The 18,849-nt window shown below is 35.0% G+C and overlaps 3 protein-coding genes across 3 annotated transcripts in view; 2 read left to right on the top strand and 1 right to left on the bottom strand.

Moving 5' to 3' along the window:
- Positions 1 to 4,878, top strand: part of LOC132171459 (secretory carrier-associated membrane protein-like) — a gene marked incomplete in the record, with an annotated part of 6,038 nt that extends 1,160 nt beyond the window's left edge. Inside the window, 11 exon segments of the mRNA XM_059582776.1 lie at positions 147 to 266; positions 362 to 424; positions 1,086 to 1,119; positions 1,449 to 1,571; positions 3,025 to 3,087; positions 3,177 to 3,270; positions 3,748 to 3,793; positions 3,883 to 3,950; positions 4,170 to 4,218; positions 4,379 to 4,444; positions 4,557 to 4,878. Coding sequence (XP_059438759.1) covers positions 147 to 266; positions 362 to 424; positions 1,086 to 1,119; positions 1,449 to 1,571; positions 3,025 to 3,087; positions 3,177 to 3,270; positions 3,748 to 3,793; positions 3,883 to 3,950; positions 4,170 to 4,218; positions 4,379 to 4,444; positions 4,557 to 4,643 — 813 coding nt within the window.
- A 6,493-nt stretch (positions 4,879 to 11,371) lies between these two features.
- LOC132169904 (SKP1-like protein 1A) lies at positions 11,372 to 11,986 on the top strand. The gene has a single exon (XM_059580847.1). It carries the CDS (start codon positions 11,372 to 11,374, stop codon positions 11,984 to 11,986), a length of 615 nt encoding a protein of 204 aa, XP_059436830.1.
- A 2,786-nt stretch (positions 11,987 to 14,772) lies between these two features.
- LOC132172505 (polyphenol oxidase, chloroplastic-like) lies at positions 14,773 to 16,810 on the bottom strand. The gene has a single exon (XM_059584019.1). It carries the CDS (start codon positions 16,784 to 16,786, stop codon positions 15,008 to 15,010), a length of 1,779 nt encoding a protein of 592 aa, XP_059440002.1. The 5' UTR covers positions 16,787 to 16,810; the 3' UTR covers positions 14,773 to 15,007.
- Positions 16,811 to 18,849: the final 2,039 nt, after the last annotated feature.

The raw sequence follows: 18,849 nt of genomic DNA on the forward strand, positions 1-18,849 counted from the left end.
TTGGAGTAACTTTTTCATTTGACTACTAACAAAATCTAACTAGATGAAATATCAAAGCATTCAGGCTGTGGAAGTCTACACAAATGGATTCTCCATGTTACTCTACCTTGAACTCTTACACATCATTTAATCTCGCTATTTTTCAGAAATCTGACACAAACTCAAGGCTTTCGCCTCTTCCTCCTGAACCTGCTGGTTTCAACTATGGCCATGATGCAACAATTGATATACCTATTGACACATCGTCGGGGGGACGGAATTTTAAGGTTGATGAATACATGAATCAATGTTTTTTCCTTTTTTTTTTCATGGTAAAGTAATTGATATTGATTTTTCTCATTGTAATCTGTTTCAAATTTAGGATTTGCAAAGGAAAGAGAAGGAACTCCAAGCTAAGGAGGCTGAATTGAGAAGGCGGGAGCAGGTGTGCCTTTGATGGAAATGAAATTTGAAGTGTTCAATTTCTGAAAGAACTATAGACTAACCTAGTGGCATCCTTGTTTTTCAATCTGGCAGCCACCAAGGCTTTTCAATTAATTTTAAATTTGACGCATTTAAGCCATGCTCGTTTTATCATACTTGGCCTCACGGTACATGAAGCCATTAGTGAGATTAAGTCTACTGAGATAGTAAACTCCAGTAGTATTCATTAGTTGTTGAAGGCAATCTAGTTAGGCATGAGTAATGGTTGAAAACTGTAGTTGGCTGTTTTGTATTGATCAGCAAATTATTTTATCTCAAAATTTTGGTTCTTATTCAATTTATTTGAAGTAGTGATATCTGTATGACTAAAATGTGGAAATGGTTGAGTATCTGTCACTGTCATGATGGCTCCAAAACGATTTTTGAACTGTGAGATAGTAAAGCCTGAAAATCTTTCAAATTAATCGAAAATACGAGTGCCATCTTGGTAGATCTTTCTCCCTGTAAATCTTCTGTACTTAGTTCTGTGGAAGATCTGAAGGTATTATTTTCTATCGATTTCATTGTAATAGCATATCTACTTTTGTTTAGCGATTCCATGTTTCAATACATTTTTGGTATCTTCTTGAATTTCACTTGTCAGCTTTTTCTGTGCCATGCAGGAAGTAAAACGGAAAGAAGATGCTGCTGCACGAGGTTCTTTATCTGCCTGTTTATATTTGAAAATTTCATTTCTAGGCTGGGGGTTGTTGGTCCTCTGCCTTTTCATTTGCCTGATTATTATTTTTCTCTCTTTCTACTTGGGGTATCCATTGTGTTTTTGGTTGCATTCAGATCCAGTTTGCATTTAGATGCGATCAAATATATACCATATTGAGTGCACTAATCCACTATTTATGTTATCAATTTGTTTGTTCAATTGCTGTCCAATAACCTTTGTACCAGTTCTAACTCCTCGGAAAGTTATTCTTCCTCATAGTTTGGCCACAAATTTTATAGTTTGAGTTCTCCCTTTTGTTCTGCAGCTGGAATTGTTCTTGAAGAGAAGAATTGGCCTCCTTTTTGTCCGATTATCCATCATGATATTGCAAATGAAGTACCAATTCATCTACAAAAATTGCAGTATACTGCATTTTCAACATTCTTAGGTATGTCAGCCTTTGCCTGATTCTATAGTTATTGTGTTTACAACATAGTTAACTATGTCATTCAGCTGCTACTTACAAGCCAATTTTATGTTTTATGTTGTATTTATGTAAGAGAAATGATAAAATTCATTATTTCAACCATTTTCATATAGCGAATTGATGAATCCACCATTGAATTTGTGTGAGACCCGTATAAGTCCACAAATTCAATGATTGGTTCATTGGATTTGCAAAAAGAGATGGTTAAAAGATGGTTGTGTAACATGCCTCTTTATGTAATGATCACTGGTTGCATCAATCCTTTATGTTGGAAAAGTTGGGTTGGCTGTACCTGTTGGATAGGGAGAAAAGGGAGAAGGGGCGAGGGAAGGAAGGAGTTGGCTTCATCCTTGTAAAATCATATTAATTCAACTGGTTTATTGTTTTGTTTTTTGATAAGTAATTAGACTGGCTTATTGTGCAGTTGATTTATGTAACTATTAACTTGCGCTGCATTTGGATACAATTATATAGCTTTTCTCCTTGAGGGAATTTTGATTATATAGATTGAAAATTTTTATGTCTATTGTCTATAAAAAAGAATGTAATGTTTTTTAATCAATGAGATTTTAATATTTTTTTTAAGTAATTAAAATTTCATTAAAAGCGCAATTCAAGTACACAAGAAATATACAAGAGAAATACCTATCTAGAAAAGGAAAAAAGATTAAGAAAAGCATGAAAATCAAGCACATTAGGAAAGTCTAAAGCAGCTACCTAGAGGTAGAGAGTATTGAAGAAGGACAATTTAGTTTCACTACTGGCCTTTTGCAATCTTCAAATCTTCTATCATTTATTTCCCTAAGGGCACCACAAAAGGCAAGACAGCATCATCTTCCACTTTGTTGCAGTCTGAGGATTGCCATATGATCCTCTCCAACAAGTGAAAAGGTCTACTACTCGTTTAAGCATATCCCAAGACAACCCAATACGATTGAAAATAACACTCCATAAGGCATCAACGACCTCACAGTGGATTTGATATTACTATCAAGACGTTCATTTGCTATAGACACTGTCTCACAGAGTCAAAGATTTGTTTAGTATTTCATTTTAGAGCAATTCATGGATGTCAGTGGACCTCTAATATTGAAATTGCCTTGATGAAAATCTGAAGATTCAAAAGAACAACAAGCCAGAGGTGATAAATTGGTTGTATTTGTCTCTATGAATTATACCATAAACCTGGCTTGTTTGGATTATACCATCTTTGTTGGCCAAGTCAATGGCATGGCCTGCTACAATCTCTATTCTACCTGTCTCTTACCATTGCGTAGTCTTGCAGTCTTGATTCGAAATTGTGGTTGTAAGATAGATTGCATATCTGGTTTATATGTGACTTGATGACCTTTCTAGAGGTGTTATGCATAAAATATATATTTTGATCTAAGCCAGTGAAGTTTATGTTACGCAGGATTGGTTCTGTGCCTTACTTGGAACATTATTGCTGTCACTACGGCATGGATTCAGGGAGAAGGTGAGTTCAGAAATATGTCCACATCTTCTTTACGGACCTGATATGTTAAATTCCACAGACCTCAATCTTGCTTTCTTTTTTGGTTGTAGGGGTAAAAATTTGGTTCCTAGCCATTATCTATTTCATAGCAGGGGTTCCAGGAGCCTATGTGTTGTGGTATCGGCCTCTTTATCGTGCTTTTAGGTACTTATTCCCCGTGATTTTATAAACTTAGCTGTTCCTATACTCAGAAATGCTAATTGTTTAGTCGTTTATAATTGGAAGAAATCTTTCTGAGGCTTTGGACGCCATGTGAGACTTCAATGCACCAGCTAACACCCCTAATGAATTTTGTTATGGGGAAACTTCACTGTTAAATATGAATAGTATGTGGTTATCTCCAGAAAGAACTAATCTGATTAGATGGGTACAAATACTTATGGATATATGGAAGAAGAATTTTAACAGAAATGCATATCTATGCCCGTAAGGTGTATATCTCTCTTGGAACAACTTGGATATGTTCGTCTGAAAAATAGTGTTTATGCCATGCACCTGCCCATTTACCAATGCAAAAGGAATGAAGTAGAAAAAAATATATATATATACACATATTTTCAAGCCTGTATAATCGTTGATTTGCTTACTATGTTTGAAGTTTCTCTTTTATTTCTCTTGCAGGAAAGACAGTGCCATGAACTTTGGATGGTTTTTCATGTTTTATATGGTAAACTATTTATATTCCTTTCTCAATTCTTCTGTTTAATTCAAGGATCAAAAGACGCCTAATTTCTCTTCTATTCTCTTCTGCTGCAGGTCCACATTGGCTTCTGCATAGTAGCTGCGGTTGCTCCACCTATATTTTTCAAAGGAAAATCTTTCACGTATGTTCCTTTAGAAATTCTATATTTTCTCTTTAGGAAACCATTTATCTTTCTTTTGTTTGAAGTGGACATACAGCAATAAGATTCGGTATTTAATTTCATTTCTCTCAAGCATATTCGTTTATTTTTCGCCCTACTGAATGTCTCTAATTAAAAAAATGTCGGTTGTTGCTTTTGTTATACTGCTGATGGTTCTATGTTGTGTGCTCTTTCTAACAGAGGCATTCTGTCTGCAATAGACGTTGTGGGCAACCATCCCTTGGCTGGGGTAAGGATGCTTGTGCCAAATTATATTTTATATAATGGCATTTATTTAATTCAAAAGGATCCTCATTTTAGTAGAATTGAGCGGTCCATTGATTGGCCTTTCATGAGCTCTACTCCTTTATTTCCTGTATTGCTGAGGCTTAATATCTTTTTTCTTGTAGATCTTCTACTTCGTTGGATTTGGAATATTCTGTCTTGAAATAGTAGTCAGCATCTGGGTTATTCAGGTCAAACTTATAGCACTGTTCACCTGGCCTGAATTCTGAAAAGCATTTGCTCATCACTCCCTCTAGTTATTTTCTTCTCACATCATTTATTTATTATTATTTGGTTTTGCAGCAAGTTTACATGTATTTCCGAGGCAGTGGTAGAGCTAGTCAGATGAGGCAAGAGGCTGCAAGAGGAGCTGTGAGGGCAGCATTTTGACACCACCCGTGGCAAAAAGCAAAAGATGTATGGACTGTAGATTACATATGCCCTTAGCACAGAAAATGAGGATAGAGATAGAATGGCTTGAGTTTGCTTGTGTTTTATAGCTTCCTTTGAGGGCTACCTTTATTTGTTGTTCATGTGGTTTATTGGAGTTGGTTGGTTGGAGGATTATGGTAAACATGATACACCCATTTCTGTATATGAATTGATCCTATATGGTTTTATTTCATATTCATGCTCATTTTTGTCTATAAATCATGAATGTGCAGAAAATAACATTGGTTCTAAGAGGTCGTTGAACTTGAGTAGCATAGAATGGCAAACTGGTTATGGACAGTTTTTCTTAAAATTCGATGGTAGGATTTTTTTTTTTCTCAATTCAATCTGTTAAATTGACATTTGTTTAAAATGCATATGATTTTTACATGTATTTTTAATAGAGCGTGTGATTGTCATATGCATTTTGGAACATCAATTTAATAGATTGAATGGGGGAAATTTTATTTCTTCATTGGTTATACAGTTAGATGAAATATGCATGAACGGTGCCTTATAAATGCACTGAAATTGTGTTCGAAACCTTTCAAAATCTCTCTCAAAAGATCTTTCTGGATATTTTTATTTTCTATTTTGTTGGTCTTTTCCCTTTGGACATGGAGTTTGGCAGAAGGAAAATGAAAAGCATCACCGATCCACATGATCTCATACACTGTCTTCAGCAATCAGCATGAGGTGCCTAATGTCACAATCTAAAGTTGGGATTTCTCAAACCAAATGTTTTTAATAAAAATAGACTTTTATTTTATGAGTAATAAAAATATAATTTTTTGCATAACAATTGTTTATATATATATAATAAAAATATTAACTCAACGAGCATCACTTCATACAAGAAAATGCCCATTTAAGATTGGAAAAAGTCTACATGCCTCACTCTAATTACTAGTTAATTAATAATGTTTTTCACTCAATTTTAATTGGGAGGATGTCTTTTAAACTATCAAAAATTATCTATGTTTACTTCAATGACGAAAGTACTATTAATAAAATAAAAAATGTTAAAAATTATATTTAAAAAAATGGTTAAATGCATTTTCAGTATTTGTGCTTTACGCCAAAATTAAATAGTCACATCAGTTTTAAAAAATGTTACAAATGGTACATATAGTAAGCAAATAAACACACTTGGTACTTTCGACAAATTCTGTTAGTTTAGTTTTTTTTTATGGAGCTCCTCGTATTATGTGTGGTTTTAAGGCAACACATGACGTGGTACCTATATTTTTGGGTGCCACGTCATAGGGAGTGGACGGCCACCCCAACTCTTATAAAATATATATTTTTTTTATTTTTGTGGAATAGACCCTTAAATAATGTGAAGTTTTAGTAATTTTGATATTTTGATTCAATTAAATAAAAAGATTTGGTTGTGGACAAGGTCATTCTCCACAGCCAAATCGAAGGGCACAATGTTGTGCTGATAAATATAAAGGGTAAAACTTTCTTATAAACTTCCGGTGTGGGACGAAGGAAGCAGAAACGTGTTCATTCACAACCCGGTTTATTTCTGAAGCGTGGAAAGCCCCTCCGGCCGGAAGTGATTCAAAAAGGTTGTTCTCTGCCACATATTGTTAGTAGGGCCATGAATGTAGTGGGTTAAAATCCAGATCAAGTCTAAGCAATAAAAGAAGAAATTACCAAAAGAATGGTTGCAGAAACTTTTGTAAGATGAACAAACAACATTAAGATGATTACTGATGCTTTTCGTTGGGGTTGCCATTGAAACAGCGACTTTGGGTGTTGGGTTTTCTCCCGGCGTTGGAAAACTTTGAGACAGACACAGAGAAATGTAGTGGAAGATTCATACGATCGATCTTTTGTTGGATTTCTGATCACCTTGGGATTCGGTTTCCTTTTCCTCCTCCGTTTCTTAGAAATAATTATACAAATTATTTTTGTTTTTGCTTTCATTCTCTACTGTCTTCTAAAAAATATTAACAAGTAACTCAAATATAATAATGTAATCTTAAAAATATAAAAAACACATTTTTACAAAAAATAAAACACTACTCAAAGCTCATTTATAAACGGAGCCTTAATTTTGTTAATAAAATATATATTTATCCAACAATAAAAGTAAAAAATAATTATATTGTTTACAACATAGAAACTTTTACGTTAAATACCTTTAGCCCGTATGTGGTTTAACAACTTGATTTTGGTAGTCCCTCCCTTCATCAATTTATGTCAGAGTTTAGGAGTGAAAATACAGATAATGGTTTTTGATATCTGCATTCATGTCATGCGATTACTATCTGCATCTGCGCGGTTAATACAGATATTATATGCCATCCGCATTTGAGGTAATTAACATTTTAGACCTTAAAATTTTAATTCACTAATTATTTGCTTCTAGTATATATATATATATATAAATGACATTATTTATAGTTGAACACTATTATTCATATCACACTTCCTAATCATTTTGCCAATAAATTTTCATCACATACATTATTTAATATTTAGCTTCTAGTAAGTCTATATTTGGTAACAAGAAAAAAAATATATATATAAAAAATAATAATAATGAAGGAAGAACGTATAAGGCAATTAATAAGAACAAATTAAAAGAGTTTTCTAAAAGTAAAATCCAACAACATTACAAATCTAGCAAATATAAAAAATATAAATTACAAATTCGACAAACATAAATAAAAAATATTATATATATATATATATATATATATAAAGGAATGCGGATGCGGATAATATCCGTATTTGCATACCCTAAAATTGCTATCCTCATCTGCATTTGCAGATATTAATTTTTGCTATCCACATTCGCATTTACGGATAACGGATAGTGGATTGCGGATAAGTGTGGATAGCGGATGTGGGCGGTTATAATCTGCCCAAATTTTCACCCCTATGTCAAACCAATCAAAAATTATTAGCTATGTTGTGACCATATGCCTCATTTATATATATATATACCCTAAAACCGCTATCCGCATCCACATTTGCGGATATTAATTTTTGCTATCCACATCAGCATATGTCGATAACGGATAGCAGGTTAAGGATTAGTGCGGATCAGTACGGATAGCGGATGTGGGCGGTTATAATCCGCCCGCATTTTCACCCCTATGTCAAACCAATCAAAAATTATTAGCTATGTTGTGACCATATGCCTCATTTAAAAAAAAAAAAAATTAAAAAATTAAAAAAATTAAAAAAAAAATTATATATATATATATATACCCTAAAATCGCCATCCACATCCACATTTGCGGATATTAATTTTTGATAATCGCCCGCATTTTCACCCCTATGTCAAACCAATCAAAAATTATTAGCTATGTTGTGACCATATGCCTCATTTAAAATATATATATATATATATATCCTAAAACCGCTATCCACATGCACATTTGCAGATATTAATTTTTGCTATCCACATCCGCATATGCGGATAACGAATAGCAGATTATGGATCAATGCGAATAGCAAATTGTGAATTAGTGCGGATAGCGGATATGGACGGTTATAATCCGCCCGCATTTTCACCTCTATGTCAAACCAATCAAAAATTATTAGTTATGTTGTGACCATATGCCTCATTTAAAAAAAAAAAATATTATTAGAATTCTATATATATATATATATAAAGTAAATGTTGTAAAGCAAGAAAAACAAATAACAAAAAGTTGGCCAACATTCCAGAGGTGAGTGTTGTATGTTTGATTCGCTTCCGTGAATCTTGGCCAATTTGATCTGTCGTACAAGTACATATAAAGCGCAAAACTTTCTTATAAACTTTCAGTGTGGGACAAATGAAATGCAGAAACAGTGGTCACTCACAACCCGGCGTATTTCTGATGCGTGAAAGAAAGCCCCTCCGACCCAAAGTGATTGAAAAAGATTGTTCTCTGCCACAGATTGTCAGTAGGGCCATGCCATGGACGTAGTGGGTTGAAATCCAGATCAAGGCCAAGCAATAAAAGAAGAAATTGCATTATCTTTTGTAAGATGAACAACATTAAGATGATTACTGAAGCCTGGTCTAATGCTTTTCGTTGGGGTTGCCATTGAAAGCTTGGTAGGAAATTTCAACAGCGCAAGTTTTAGTCTTAAGCAGCACAAACAACAAAACATGACTAAAGTCCCCAAGGGGTAGTTCAATTGGCTATGGACTACGTTTAATGAAGCGGAGGTCACTAGTTCGAATCCCTCCTCCCTCTTCCCTTGTGTAGACATGTCAAAAAAAAAAAAACAAAACATGACTAAAAATTTTTAGTTGCACGTAAAATTTACTTAATTTCTCTCCAAAATTATGTTGAAATATTTTCGATATATATATATAGTATTTTGTGTCATGGGAATGTTTTAAATGGAAGGGCATTTTTTTTTTTAAAAAAAAAAAAAAAATTAAATGAAAGGCTTTAAAGAGCATTGAATGAAGATTGTCTCACATTGAAAAATGTAAAAATTTTGTTGGCATTTATAAGGCCTAACAAACTGAAGCTATTAAATAATTAAGATTTAAGATTGAGATCTACTAATTAATTATTTAATCTAACGGTTAGATTTAAGTACCAGTTGAATTATCAATTAGATAGTTGATTAATTTGATAATACAATTCTCTTTATATATTTTCGGTTTTGTAACCGTGTTGCATACCAATTCTGGTGAGGATAAATATTTTCTTAAGGAAAATGACTTTGTAACACACTTTATAAGCATTTTTGTTTTTTGTATTTTTCCCCATTTGTATAACAAATTATTTTGATGAAAGCAGTACAATCGGTCGTATTAAGGTACGACTATAATGGTTCATTTGAGATTGTGATTTTAAAAAGTGCGATTAAAAATAGTGATTTTAAGATCTGCGATTTGAAAACGCAGATTTTCTGCACACCCTAAAACTATATATATAGTTAAACCCAAGTTTGACCAATTTAATTCAACAAATCAAATCAATTTTATTGAAATTTAGGTCATGTTAAAGAAAAGGTATAAAACTATATAGTTAATTTCGAGCTTGATCAATTTAATTAAACAGATCAAATTTTCAATTTAATTTCATGTTTCATATTTCACTTCTTTGTCATATCGTAACACATTTTTAAACAAAAAATAGAAACACTACTCAAAACTCATTAATAAACAGAGCCTTAATTTTGTTAAGAAAATATATTTATCAAACAATAAAAGTAAAAAAATAATTATATTGTTTACAATATAGAAAATTTTAGGTTAAATGCCTTTAGCCCCATGTGGTTTAATAACTTGATTTTGGTAGTCCCTCCCTTCATCATCAATTTATGTCAAACCAATCAAAAATTACTATGTTGTGACTATATGCCTCATTAAAACAAATAATAATGTAGGCTTAAGGGTGGCTTGAGCCACCTTGTATGGCAGGCTTAAGGGTGGCCAAATCATTCCATTGCCCTTGGTCACCCCTAAAAGCCAAAAGAACAAAAAAAATAGTGGTTGTCCTCTTATGGCTTTGCTAAATCACTCTATTGCTCTTGGAGGTGGTTTGGTCTCCCCTAAAGGCCAAAAGAACAAAAAAAAAATAGTGGTTATCCCCTTATGGCTTTGCCTAGGGGTGAAAATGTTGCACACTAACCGTTAATCGTTCGTTTTTAAAGGCGGTTAGGAAATTTTCGTTAACCGTCATATATATATATATATATATATATATGAAATGAAGTCGTTTTTGTGTGTATATATATATATATAAACGATGTCGTTTTGTTTTGTTTTTTAATTTTTTCAAAATATTTTATTTTAAAAACCGGTAAGCAATTATTAAAGTTATTAATCGCTAACCGCCAATTAACCGTCTAGGCGGATAACTGTCTAGGTAATTAGTAAATTTTACTAATTGCCTTTTCACCCATAGTTTTGCCACCGGAAGAATCATAAAAGTGATTTGGCCACTTTTTTGTTTTGGTTTTTTTTTTTTTTGACCTTTTGGGTGGTAACTAAACCACCTCCAATAACCATGACATCATGCGGTTGGTTCGACTGCCCTAGACAAGACATAAGGGGTGGTTTCGGCCACCCTTACTTTGCTATTTGAGGGTGGTCAAACTCTCCTTCTAGGTGGTTCAACTATCACCCCCATACCGGCTATAATGGGTTTTTTTTTTTTTTTTTTGGTAATTTCATGCAGTAATTATTAGTCATTTAATTAGTATTAAGATTTATTTTTTAAGTAATTAAATAAATTAACTTAAATTTTAACCAATTTTAATCTCAAATTTATATATTTATCGTATAGTATGTATATACATGCATTACACCCACACATATATATACAAAAATCTACTCATGTATAATGTCTTCATATATAAATTAACAAGTATAATTAAATTAGTAAACACAGGTATATTTGTCACGTCCTCAAATTACAAGTATAAATTAAATAATTTTTCCTAATTTGTTAAAAACCAAAACCTAATCCCACGTGGAAAAGGAGTTATTAATCGTAACCCAATCCCACTAGGAAAACACATCCCAAGCCCAAGGCGATCAGAATTCTTCATCCACTATAAAATCGCGTCCCCTTTCCTCACATTTTCATCACTTTCACGGCAATTCAACCTACCCCTCTCTCTCTCTCTCTCTCTCTCTCTCAGTTTCAACTTTTCAAAGTTTCCCGATGGCCGGCGGTTCTCTCTCAGTTTCAACTTTTCAAAGTTTCCCGATGGCCGACAACTGTGAAAACCCAGACCCAAGCCCCAAAGTCGTCGACCGGAAGACGGTGAAGCTGAGCACCTCCAACGGCGATTTCTTCGAGGTGGAGGAGGCCGTGGCAATGGAGCTACAGACCGTCAAGTCGTTATTCGAGGAAGACGGCGTTTCGTACGACACCGTCTTTCCTCTCCTGAACGTGTCGTCGTCCGCACTCGCCAAGGTTATCCAGTACTGCCGGGGCACCGTCCAGCTCAGCGCCAAATTGGCGGCGAGCGACGAGGAGGGCAGGAAGGAGGTGGAGAAGGAGAGGGAGGCGTTCGAAGCGAAGTTCGTGAACGAGGAGTTCGGGGACGGGAGCCCGACGAGCAACGAGTGTCTCAAGGAGTTGATTCTCGCTGCTAATTATCTCAACATCAAAGACATGCTCTCTTTTCTCTTGCAGGCCGCCGCCGATCGGATCAAGAACAAGAGCGTGAAGTACGTGCGCCGCTTCTTCGGGGTCAAGAACGACTTCACGCCGGAAGAGGAGAAGGATCTCCACGACAAAAATGCATGGGCCTTCGAGAACATTGACGCAGACGAGAACTCCGACGCTGACGCAGACGAGAACGTCGACGCCGATTGATTGTCATAGAGTTTTTTTATTTTTATTTTTTTTGTCGCGCAATGCGTTAATTAAATTGGATATATGACGACACAACTTTTGCTCTGTTTTGATGTTGTTTTTTTAATTCAATTTTGATGCTTCTTGAATGTTTAGTTTTGATTGACGAATTAGAAGGTGTGATTTATGTGGATGATGATAAGCTACTAATTCAACCTTATTATCAATGATTATTGTGGGTCTTCCCATTAGGGCTGCTCAAACCCGTGGCGGAGCCAGCCATTTTATATTGGGGGTGTTGCTAAAAAATTTTTGGCGTCTTAAAAATTTTCTCCACCATAAAAATTTGGTAATTCACATAATATATGCATCACAAAAAATATCTATAAAAGTTCATAAATATGTGCTGAAATTGATATATTAGAAATGTAACATGTCGACATTATATCAAAAAGACAGAAATACAAAAAAAAAAAAAAAAAAGTGGTTCAGAATCAAATATTCTTTTACTTAAGAGAATTAGAGAGTCTTAGAGATTTTTTTTTTTTTGGGTGCAGGAAAAGGGTTGCAGTGGATTAAATTGCCGTGGGTTAAATGGGCGTGCGGGAGAAGGATTGATGTGTCTTGGGTAATGGGTAGGTAAAATTGTAAAAAGAAATTTTTTTTTTTTTTTTTAGGGTGCCGTGGGTTAAAAAAATAAAAAATAAATAAATCCTTGGGGGTGCCGTGGGTAACGTGGCTCTGCCACTGGGTCAAACGTGACAGTTATAACAGCTAACCGCTTTGGTAGGCGGTTATTAAAAACTACGCTTTAGTAGGCGGTTATTAAAAACTACTAATTTACATACCGCCTAGGGTAATTGCGGTTAGTGGTTTTAGGAAGTAGGGCAAAGTGGTTATAACCGCTAACCACCTTTTTATATATTATAATATAAATATAAATATTTTATATTTTATATTAATTTTTTCATTTGTATTTAGATTAATGGATTTGGGCTATTTATGACTATGTGCATTAAATATATAATGTAGTATATGATGTTTTGGGCTAAGCCTTATTCAAAATATTGGCCCGCCCAAAAAACACTTTTTTTTTTTTTGGAAACATTTTGGCCTTAAACCCTTAAAATAAGCCGAAAAAATAGGTCAATTAAAGGTCTAAAACACTTAAAAAGTCCAAAAGCCCATATAAAAAAAAAGGTTATAAAACCGCCGGTTATTGGATTGAATAACCGCTAACCGCCGGTTGTGTAAAAAAACCGCTAACCGCCTAGGCTGTTGCGGTTACGGTTATTAAAAAGGAAAATTACAGTTTACCCTCCAAAGTTGACAGCGTTTTTCAATTCGAACACCAAAGTTTTAATTTTTACAATTCACCACCCCAAAGTTCCAAATTTTTACAATTTGACCAATTGTATCCAAAACTTCCCATATTGCCCATAATTTTTTTATTTTTTATTTTTTATAAAAAAAAATTCCGGGTGGCCGTAGCCACCTCTTTGGCCATTTGACCATTTTTGTAGCCCTAAATTTAGTATAAAAGTTAGGGTCAATATGAGAATTTTGGTATAATATTGATCGAATTGAAAAGAAAAATTGAAACTTTGTGGGGGTGAATTGCAAAAATTAAAACTTTGGTGTTCAAATTGAAAAACGTTGTCAACTTTAAGGGGGTAAATTATAATTTTCCCTTATTAAAAATTGATAACCACCCAAGACGGTTGCAGTTGCGGTTATAGCCAATAACCACTTGTTATAACTATTTGAGCACCCCTACTTCCCATATTAGTTTTATGTATTAAGTTTATACTCTAGCGGTATTAGGGTTATAATATTAAGTTTATATTATATTAGCATAATAATTAATTCTAAACTTTTTAGATTTCTTTACAATCTAAAGTCTAAATTTTTTTAAAATCTAATTTATCTTATTACAAACTTAAGAACATTGTCTCTTAATTATTTTTTCTTTTGTCCCACACCGAAAGTTTAAAGGAAAGTTTTACAGCGAAGATCCTCGGAAGCAAAAACACATACAGCACTCACCTCTGTTGACCTTGGTCAATTTTTGTTTTTGTTTTTCTATCGTTTTGGTTTTAAATTAAGCACTACTAGCAGATTTTCTCCTCAATTTCTCCATAAGGATCCAGTCACGTCACGTCTTTTCATGAGAATCTTGTGTTATAATACAATAGTGCATCTACTTAATGCTTACCGACGTCTCATGTGATGTGGCATGCGAATCTAGTTGGGGCTCTCATGGGTACTGGTTTTGATTTATGTTGGGTTATTTTTAGGGTTAAATGCTTTGTACCCTTCTAGGTTTTATAACTTTTTTATTTTTTTATTTTATTTTTTGAGTTTTATTTTTATTACAGAGATATCTGTGGTTTTGATAATAGATCAAATTAGTCCTTCCTGTTAATTAACTTAACGGAATCTCACGTGAATCAATCAAATGTTGACAAGTGGCACATACTTAAATTTTTTTTTTTTTTTTTTTTTAAAAAAATTTAAAAAAAGTATTTTTAAAAAAATAAAATTTGGGGGTGGCTTGGCCATTTGGGGGTGGTCGATGGCCCTGGCCGGCCACCCCCGAGCCACCTACTTAATTTTTTTTAAAAAAATTAAATAGGTGCCACATGTCAACATTTGATTGGTCTACGTGAAATTCTGTTAAGTCAACTAACAGTCAACTGACGGAAGACTAACTTGATCTATTATCAAAACTACGAAAACCTCCTGTGATAAAAATGAAACTTCAAAAAATAAAAATAAAATTATGAAACTTCATAGGAGTATAGGAGGAAGTATTTAACCCTTTAATCCTTATTTTTATGTTGGCTCTCATAGCCATGGGTAAGAAGAAAAGTACAAGCAACAAAATATACAAAGACTCGAATTGATCAACAACAAAAGTTCGATGGATAAAAGTAGTCAAATTCCTCAATTGTCGCACAACATATATAGACAATCGATACGGCGAAAAAACAGAACCACAACAACCGTACGGTTCAATTGTTATTGTTGAAATCTGAAAGCTCAAGAAAGAAGCTCAATCTTGATCCCACCAATGGTGGCTAGCCCTTTCCCGTACCGAGGCACCAAAGTGACCACCACGGTGTCATCATCTTCAGCTTCCAAATCCTCCAACAAGTCAGAGATCCCCAACCTCAAGTAGGTGTTCAACTTCTTCCCATGCTTGTGCTTATGTGGCACGTTCACGAAACTCCCTGCAAACTCCGACTTGTCCGGCCCGCTTGGAACGTCGTCCTCATCGTTAATATAAACGTCGAACTTCAACGGCGCATCTCTCTCAAACTCGATGCCTCCAATCACCAACACTTCCTCCTCGTCATCCTTCTCTTTCCGGCTCCTCGATTTCCTCGGCCTAGCCACCACAGTGCTTATCGCCTTGTCCAAAACAAACGGAAACTTGACACTTGGCGATGTTTCAGCGGCAAGTGCTACATCCCCATGTCCTAAATGCAAAAACTTGGCTACTTTCTTGAGCTTAGATTTGCGAGGAGTCGGCTTAGATTTGAGCCATGGAATATCCACATCTTGATATTTATAACCCAGCTTGCTTTGGTCAAGGCAGTCCTTTACCTTAACACGAACAGGCTGAGCATTTTCGTCGTAGAAGATAAACGCAGCGTTTAACCAATCGGAGTCTGTGTAGTCTGTTCGTTTCCCTCCCAGCGTCTTCCAGACGGTCCACATTCGGTCAACGTTGGAGTGGTGAGCGAAAAAGATGGGATCTCTGGCGGCGGAGTAGAAGTTCCCCATGTTCTCCAAATTAGGCTGGGTGTTGTCGCCGCACCATATGTGCACGGGACCGTGAGGAATGTTCTCGATCGAGCCAAAACCCGGGTCGGGTTCATCTCCTGCCCGGTAAGGGCTGCCGAAGAACAGCTGGGCGTTTTTGCCGTTGGACACCATTTGCCGGTACATGATGTTGAGATTGCTGGAGAGCTGGTCTTGAGTTGTCGATGCCACGTCAGTGCCGTTGTAGTCGAGGTCGAGCAGAGTTGGCGGCTGGTGATTGGCGTTGCGGAGGCTGTCGTAGAGGGCTGACTTGGGATTGGCAAAAAAGGCTGGCATTTGCATGCCAGCAGGGGAATCCCAGTTCCAGAATGGCAAGGCGAAGGTGGGATCGCCGATCAACTTTCCCAAGATCTTCTCGTAGAAGTACAAGTAGTAGCGATGGAAGGGAAAGAAGAGCCAGGAGTTGTGGACTTGGAGATCGAGGTCTGGCAACCCGACTTGGTGGTATGCGCCGTCGCAATATGCGCAATGAACGTTGGCTTGTTGGAGGAAATTTCGTGGGTCGTCGGCGGGGAGGGCTTTCATGAGCTCAATGGCTTTGTTGTATTTGGCTATGTATTCCTTGTCAGCCAAATGAGCTGCAGGCCTAACACGCAAGGGGGCGTTTTGGGAAGGTAGCTTAAAGTCTAAGATCTTTGTGGATGCTGGTGGGCAGCAATTGGTTGGTTTTGCTCCGGCAGGAAAGTCAGCCTCGCCGCATTGTGTAAGGTCCGGCGCCGACACCGGAGCTGCCAAGGCAAACGGTTCACTGTAAAGACTGGCAGCAGTACCGTAGAGGCCTCCAAGGCCAATGAGCATATCTCTCCTATCGCATTTCCCTTGAAGAGGGTGTCCATCTTTTTGGTCACCATTGGTGGCTTTGCACGCCACTCTAGCACCAAGGTGGTGGCTCCGCTTTCCAGCTTTAGAAAGCTGAGGCCTTTTTGGAAAGGAAGAAGAGAAAGTCTTGGTGGTAATGGTAATGAGGGTTGGTTGATGCGAGAGAGAAGCCATTTTTGCTGGGATTGGTGTAAAGGTAAAGGGCTGAAGGCTTTCTTCTTATAATAGATTTCTGTAAGACTTTTCTTTGTACGAATTCCTGAGAAAAACAAAAAAACCAAAGACTTTTGCCAATATATTCAACCACGTCCGCTAGAAATAATGACATTTTGGTAAAGTTATGAATGCGTGTAGTTGGGTTCTTATAAATATTTACCAGCACAACTTTATAGGTCGGCCAGAGTAGTCGGAGCCAAATACAACACCAACTAATTAAGGCATCTTATGATAAACGATTTTGCCTGTTTTTGGTTTTATACTATTTATCACACTTTTTTATTTTTTTAATATTCTCTTATTTTTTACATCATATCAATCATTTTTTATTATTATTTAAATAAAAAAATTACTACAAAATAAATTTTTTTTATTTTTTTATATTAAACATTCTTATTTTTTTACTTTAAAAAAAAATATATTCTTACTTTTTTTCACATCAATCACTTCCTACTACATTATCGAACCAAAACTAAAACAAAATCATTTGTCAAACGGAGCCAATTTTTTTGGTCTTTTGTTTTAATTGGGTTAAATACCTCAAACCCCCTAGGATTTAGCAACTTTATTTTTTCCTCCCTGGGGTTTCACTTTTATCACAGGACCCCCCCTAGGGTTTTGATAAAGGACTAATTTAGTCCATCCGTTAGTTGACCGTTAAGACTGACGAGTGGACCAATCAGATGTTGACACGTGGCATCTATTTAATTTTTTTTTAAAAAAAAAAAAAAGAAAAAGAAAAGGAAAAAACTGGCCACCCCCAGTTTTTTGTTAATTAAAAAAAAATTAAATAGGTGCCACGTGTCAATATCTGATTGGTCCACGTGTCAATCTTAATGATCAACTAACGGAATAACTAAATTGGTCTTTATCAAAACCTAAGGGGGTCCTGTGATAAAAGGAAAACCTCAAGGAAAAAAAAAAAAAAAATTACTAAACCCTAAGAGGGTTTGAGTTATTTAACCCTTTAATTATTACGTGACAAATCACTTTTTTAAGAATTTGTTTAAGAAAATATTTGATGGGCCAAATATTTCTAATAAAACAAACCTTCTTATTTTTATTTTTAAGAAAGCTATATGTGGTGTCACATCACATCTATTCGTGAGAAGCTTTGGGCAGCGTTTCACCTCTGAATCGCTACTCTGATCCCGCTGAATCCATCCAGACTAATTGCAATTGTCGTTCATCGTACAAATATTCAGTAAAAGCCTATAGGCAGGGCCTGCTCAATGTTGTCTGGGCCTTAGATAGGGCGAAAGTTTTAAATGGGGCATTATTATTATTTTTTAATATTTATATATTAATTAAATAATATTTATTTTAATATTATTATTATATTTAGAGTTTTCATTTTATCAATTCTTACAAAAATAAACATAATAATGAAGAAAATCAATCTAAAAATTACACCAAATCTCTGCTAAACAGATGTTCCAAAATTGAACCACACAAGCAAATTAACCAAAAAAAAAAAAAAAAAAAATCCACCAGAAATATTATCAAGAATTCATACAAAATTATCAAAAAGCCAAAAAAAAACAATATCTATATCATGACAGTAACTTTCTCACTTAATTCTCTAATACACTTCTGTTTCAAACAAAACCCACCAAAATTTTTGTCAAAAACTAATACAATACCCACTAGAAAAATCAAACACAAAAATAAATACAAAAAAAAAAAAAAAATTTAATGCGGAACTCTTACCCTCTCAGATAATCTGACCTATTTCAAACAAACCCATAGAGAAAAAAAACTGGACAAAAAACTCATACAAACTCACAAAAAAAAATCACACAGACATTACAAAAAAAAAAAAATCACCGATTTTTTTATGAATCCTTACTTCTTCGATACACATGTTTCTCTCTCTCTCTCTCTCTTCATCTCTCTCCATATCGTTCTGTTTTGAGTGAAACTAAGGAAAGAAAAAAAAAAAGAAGATAAGAGGAGAGGCTGCCGGAAGTGGAGAAAAAAAAATAATAATAAAATTGGATGGGTAGGTAGGGTTAAAATGA

This window comes from Corylus avellana, chromosome ca2 (genome assembly GCF_901000735.1).
Source record: "Corylus avellana chromosome ca2, CavTom2PMs-1.0".
Taxonomy (NCBI): Eukaryota; Viridiplantae; Streptophyta; class Magnoliopsida; order Fagales; family Betulaceae; genus Corylus; species Corylus avellana.

Coding starts and splice junctions, on each gene's coding strand:
- LOC132169904 (XM_059580847.1), top strand. CDS start 11,372: ATGGCCGACAACTGTGAAAACCCAGACCCAAGCCCCAAAGTCGTCGAC.
- LOC132172505 (XM_059584019.1), bottom strand. CDS start 16,786: ATGGCTTCTCTCTCGCATCAACCAACCCTCATTACCATTACCACCAAG.